This window comes from Neopsephotus bourkii, unplaced genomic scaffold (assembly GCF_033783945.1).
Source record: "Neopsephotus bourkii isolate Nb327-2 ecotype Australia unplaced genomic scaffold, CSIRO-AGI_Nbou_v1 NB_126, whole genome shotgun sequence".
Taxonomy (NCBI): Eukaryota; Metazoa; Chordata; class Aves; order Psittaciformes; family Psittacidae; genus Neopsephotus; species Neopsephotus bourkii.
The window spans coordinates 525,318-531,317 of record NW_026900643.1 but is presented as its reverse complement, the minus strand read 5'-3'; the positions used below and the strand labels follow the sequence as shown (position 1 = coordinate 531,317).

The following is a 6,000-nucleotide window of genomic DNA, read 5'->3' as shown; positions in this document are numbered from 1 at the left end:
CTGCCCTCGCAGTTGGGGCAATGGGAGCCCCCACTTTCCCTCATGCTCTGCTGACGCTAGTCCCCTCGGGGCGCAGGGGTGCCGGGATCCCCTCAGTGTGAGAGAACCCCCACATCCCTTCACGCTGGTCAGCCTGGGATCCCCTGGCCGCCCCCACGTCCAGGTTCCCTCCACAGCTGAGGGGTTGGGACAGCACACGGCCTCAGGCTCCCCTCATGTCCCGCAGGCTGGGAACCCCCTCCCCGCCTCTCACGCCCCGGGGAGGGTTGGCGATGACGGCCGCCCGCTTCCCACCGCCCCTCACGGGTCAGGCCGCCGCTCGAGGCCCCCCGGTGCGGTCAGCGGCGGGGAAACCCCTCCCGCGGCTGCCGAAGGCGGAGCACCGCCCCCCCCGCGCCCCGTCCCCCGCCCTCCCGGCGTGCCCCGCGGAGGGGGCGGGCGGCCCATGTCCGTGATCCCGGCATGCCGTGCGGCCGGGCAGCAGCCGGAGCAGCCGCGGCGGCCGCTTCCCCTCCCTCCGGTGTGAGACAGCAGCCGCCTGCGGAGCGCGAGTGAGGAGCCGCCGCCCACGCCTCAGCTTCGCCTCTCGCCGCCGCCTTCTTCGCCCCTGCCCCGCGCCGCTGCCCGGCCGGCCATGCCGTCTCGGGCAAGGTAATGAGCCGCAGAGCCCCGGGGTCTCGGCTGAGCGGCACCGGCAGCAGGCAGCACTACCACCCGCGGGGCTGGAATGACTGGCAACCCAGGTGGGCAGGGCTGGGGTAGGGGGCGCGGCCTGGCCGCCTGCGAGGTGTGGGGCAGCGGGGTTCGGCGGCTGGCAGCTCGGCCCGGCCCTGCCGCCGGGCCTGGGGAACGGAGCGGGGCTGTACGGGCCACGGCAGCTCGGGGCGGCGGCGGCGGCGGAGCCACTTCCTGGCTGTTGGGCCTAGTTTGGGGCGGGCCGGCCGCCGGGCCTAGGCGGCGGGGAAGGGGTCGGCTGCGGCCGTGCCACGGCGGGGCGCGGAGGGGGATTTCCGGATCCGTGTCTGCCGGCGGGGCAGGGACCGGGGCAGGTCTGTCACCGCGCGGGGCTCGGCGGGACCCGGCCAGGGCTCCGAGCCGGCGGGTGCGGGTTCCCCTTCCTCCCCGCCCTGTCCCTTCGTCCCCGCGGTCAGCCTCGGCTCGGTGTAACGTACTGGGCTGATATCCGGTGTGTGTCCACAGGCAGCGGCTTCCCTCTCCCTGCGCTGCGCGGTGGGAGACGCTTCCCTGGGAAGCTGAAGCGCTGGGGGCCTGCAGCGGGGTGGAGACCGGGGAGTGGGCTTGATAGCCGTGTTCCTTCAGTCTAGTTCTCAGCTGGCAGTTTATCAGAGAACAGAGGCTGCAGGAGTACCCCTAGTCTTCTGAGGGTTAATAAAATAGTACGGGATTATTATCGGGTTTGTGTTCACCTGGGGAAAGTAGTTGAGCTATAAGTAGGCTGGGGTGAGAGCTTATACAGTGTGTTAGGTTTTAAAGTGTGTTTATACGTGGTAAGTGACATTCAGAGCCAGCTCACTTCAGTCAAGTAGAGATAGTGTATTTCAGGTCCTGACTGATATCTGGTAAATAAATCTGATGCTGATATATTTGCTGTACTGCTCAGCTTTGTTACTTTAAGAGTCTAAATTGTCATGTAGGAATTGTAAATAGATTTGGTATTTCTTTCTGGTGGAAGACTTGGGCTTTTTTAGTGTTTTTGGAAGTTTAACATAATATGGCATCCTGCTTTAAAACTTCCCACCAAAGACCAGAGTGCCACATGTTTGGGAATGTATTTACAAATGACAGTTGCTGTGTGTGTGATTTAGACTAGGAAAATTGGGTGGATGTAAAGGTAAATCTTCAGATGAAACAGATGTAACTGCAGTATTTACTGTGAAGCAAGCTTTGCTGTTGCTCAAACAGCAGCTCAGCCTCAAGGGTTAACACTAGAGGCTGTTCAGTTCTTGGTGGTGTGTGGGGCATGGTTGTTTAAGTTCTAATTTCTTCCATTATTGAACTGCTTGGTTTAATAACTTACAACTTGAAAACCTCCTTGGTGACCTTTTCTTACAACATCTGGATTTTTTGGGGGGAATTAATAAGTCTGATCTCTTTATTACTCCTTAACTACTACCTTGCTTCAGATTTCTGGGCTGCAGCCTAACTCTTGATCTTCCAACCTGGAAGAAATTGGATATACATCTTCCATCTTTGCAGTGAGGAGCTTCTATAAATGCTTTCTGGCTGGGGTATATTAATTTGTCACATGTTCTATCCTTTAGCCTAAAAAATTACATCTTGCAGTGTCTAGGAAGTTGACCTTTTCCAATACAGCATTGTCTTCAATAGGTTCAGTTGTGTTAGGGGGGAAAGGAACAGTGTAGCTGCAGAAATGCTTTGCTTGGTGATAAGCTTGGTTTAAGAAGTTACTGTTAGCTTGATGTCTGACTGGTCCATGCCCCATGATGTAGTTTGGTGCCTCCTTAGCTCTCAAGTACAGCAGCTGTAAGCTGGGCTGCTAAAAGTTATCCCAAAAGCCACAGCAGGAAATGAAAATCTGAAAGCACTAGAGGAAGCATGGCAAACAAGCGTACCTTCGTAGCATGGATGGGGCCTAGTTCTGTTTCCATCATGCTGTGTGTTAGAGCTCCTGCTAAGAAATAGGTAACACCTCTTCGCTGGTCCTGTCATTTGTAAGGATTTAACTTTGTCTTTTCCTTTAAATAATATTAATCTGGTGAGAAAGCCCAGGAATCAGGAGTGTTCACACAGTCCCAAACACAGAGCAAATTTTCCCTATATGCTATGCTCAGTTTTTTTAAATCTCAAGAAGATAGCTTTGGTGATACACAACATGTGAGTCTCCATTAAGATCTCACAGAGCTGCGCAGCGATTAAATCAGTCTTTGTTGTTTTGGCTGTAACTGATTTTTTAGAAGTGATTCAAGTGCACGGTAGGAAGATCTGTTACATAAAACTGGCAGTGAGTGTTTCTTTTTCGTTGATTGTTTTGAATGTGCTCTTGGACAAACCCCACAACACAGAATATACCCACTTATTCTTCCCTTCCCCTTTCTTTTCTGTTAGTTTCGTTTACCTTAGGTGATGTTGCTGGTAAATGCTTTCTTGCAGGGTGTGGAAGAGGGAATGCACGTGGCCAGAGTAATGAAAACTGCAGTAATGGTAGTTGTTTCAAGTTCCTGAAAGGGAAAGAAGGAACTACTAATGCACAGGTGTATCATCAGATGGATTGTGTTTTCAAGCACACATTTTTGTCTGTGTAAAGAGAACTAGATTGATTGTCATTACTAGGTCTAGATTACTCTCAATTTTTAATAATAATAATCAGCACTGGGACTTGGGGGGGGAAACACTGTGAAACTGAAAGCTGGAGCCCACATTCTTCTTTAAGGGAGAGTAGTTTTTAATTGCAGTCTGATTTTTTTTTTCCTTTGTACCTGCATGAATACAGTAATATCTGTGAGATGCACATGAGCTGGTTTTCCTATAGTATGTGTATCGACAGTGTATTACAGAGGAAGCAGTTGTCCTAATATATATGGGCATATTAGTTTGTGCACTGAGGTGTACCGGACCCTAAATTAACATCAACACTAAAACCTCCTGGGTAAATGTTGGATGTATGTGATAAAGAATAGTGAGGTTGGTTTTTTTTTGGGAAAGCTTGATAAGATCTTGTTCCCCCTTCTTCTAATCTTTATGGCTTTATAGACTTTTACTTCTTTTTTTTTTCCTTTTCCTTTTGTTTGGTAAATTTCACTGCATTTTCCCTGATCTGACTTTTGGGGGAAAAAGATAAAATCATATCAGTGTGTAGGTCTTGCATGTGAGCAGAGTTAATTCGGTAGAGTACTGAAGGCAAATTACATACTGAAACAAGCAATACTTCCCTTTGATAGGGAATGCAAGTTTCACGTGCTTAGGTGGTGCTAAGCAGGAGCGTGTGTTCAGAGTGGCAGGTTAGCAAGTGCAGGGTGCATTATGGCTTTCTTATTCTTAGGCAGAAGTGAGAAAAGGAAGATAAGATTTTAATTAACAGGACCTCTCCGTCTCTCCTGTCATAATGTAGGTTAGCAGGGGAGTATACAGAAAAGAGAAAAATCATTTACCTCTGAGAAGTTCCAGAAGCACCTTACTAAGTTCAGTACTGAAATTCGTTCCTGAAAATAAAATGTATTGTTCTCATGCAGTGTGAGTGTTATGAATTACTAATTTCTGTTGGCATGGTGCCTGCCAAGCCAAGTTACCGCCTAGGTCCCCATGGGTCTAGACATGATGAGACAAGACAATGAAATATGTCTCCTCTTCTAGGTAGCTTACAACCTAAGCAAGAGAGCGGTATTGGCTGGCACTTCATAACTGAGGACAAGTACCCCGTCTTTAATTAAAGACAGGACAGGAGGCATTGGCAGAGAGCAGAGAAACTAATCAGAGCGAATGGGCTAAGAAAGTGATGGGTAGAACAGTCCCTTTACATGGCTGTAAAGGGCAGAGATACATTTTACAGAAGGCAAGCACTAGTTGTTGTGGGTATTGTCTGTTTATAATGCTGGATTAGCACATTGAATGACAAGCAGAGTGACAGTGGAGGAGACAGACTTTAATTCTTTTCCATTTGCATGTACAAGGAGCAAAAAAAATGTTTGTCAGAAATCAGCTGAAATCTTAGTTTGAACAGGTCTGTAACTGAAAGATCTGAAAGCTGACAGCATAGAGGTGTTTGAAGATGCCACTGAAATTAGTTGAGAATGGGTGTAGTGTTATGAAGGATGAAAGTTTGTAGGACTTCTCCATGTCGTCAGGGGTAGTTGAGAGTGGAGTGTGCAGTGAGAGGTGCATGGGGGCAGAGAGATGGAGAAATAATCTGTGATGTTGAAGGCAGTTTAGAAAATGAGATACGATATTAATTGTGAGGTGCCATAATGAAGAGGTCAATGGAAAGCTTGGGAAGAGATTCAGTGGACTGCGTGGGAGGTGCTGAACAGGAATGGGTTCAGCTCTGAGCTGGCAACAAGTAATATTTGATCTCCTTTCACATGTGAGTATGTTGAATACGGTGATAAAGTTGGAAAGCTATGAGATCAAAAAGGGTTTTTGGGTTTGGGTAGAATGGGGGAGCCTAAGTTTGTAATGTGAAAGCTGTTGTTTTTAACGTGAGGACAGAGGAAAATGAGATGTGAGAAAGATGAAATAAGGTGAAAGTGTGTCAGTGGGAACCAGAAGGAACTTAGAGAAGAGAGTCTTCCATATAAGAGCCGTACTAGATTGGACCAGTGACATAGCTAGCATATTATCCTGTATCCAGACATGACTATCAGAAGATGGCTATGGAAAAATAAGGACAGGATGCATATGTGATACACCTCCTAACATTCCCTCCCAACATCCACCACAGGACAGAAGGAAACTGGTGAGCTACTGTGTAAGAAGGGAGTGATGCAGAAGCAAGAGGTGACTTAAAAAACTACTGTGACTTCAGGTAGTTGTCCAGCAGTGGAAATGGCAGAATTGCAATAGGAAAATAGTTGTTATTTTACTCGTGGGAAACACTAGTAGGCTACTTCCATTTTCACTGTGCTCTTGCAACACAGAAGTTGAAACAGAAGTAGGCTTTGAGGTGGGCTCAGCACGCATGGGTGGGCAAGATGGACCAAGTGTTGATAGAAGAGCATGGCAAAAGAAGGCTGTCATAGCTCTGCATGCCAGTGGAAGAAAGGCTGAAAACTTGGTTGGAAGCTGTTGAGTGGATACAGCAACTCTAAGTTTTAAGTGTTTTATTGATGAAGATTTTAAGTAATGAAGAATTTTTCTGCATTATAGCAAATAACCTTGTTAAATAGAGCAATAAGCCTGGAAAATTGACTGGCTTGAACAATAATACAACTCATATGGTGGTTTTCTCAGAATAAATCTTCCATGTAGATTCTGTACTTGGAAATAAAATTAAGTGATTTGTGTCTCAAAATAATATCCATATGG

General features: G+C 47.9%; 1 protein-coding gene across 3 annotated transcripts in view; it reads left to right on the top strand.

Annotated features, from left to right (window-relative positions):
- Window positions 1–492: 492 nt before the first annotated feature.
- SMG1 (SMG1 nonsense mediated mRNA decay associated PI3K related kinase) overlaps window positions 493–6,000 on the top strand; it is a 65,970-nt gene continuing 60,462 nt past the window's right edge. The window contains exon 1 of one of the 3 annotated variants that reach the window (XM_061366843.1): window positions 493–743. In XM_061366843.1, the coding sequence (XP_061222827.1) occupies window positions 655–743 (89 nt within the window). In that variant the 5' untranslated portion in view covers window positions 493–654. Of the gene's footprint in view, window positions 744–982; window positions 1,050–6,000 lie in introns of those variants that run through there. The other 2 variants (XM_061366852.1, XM_061366862.1) reach the window with 2 other exon arrangements.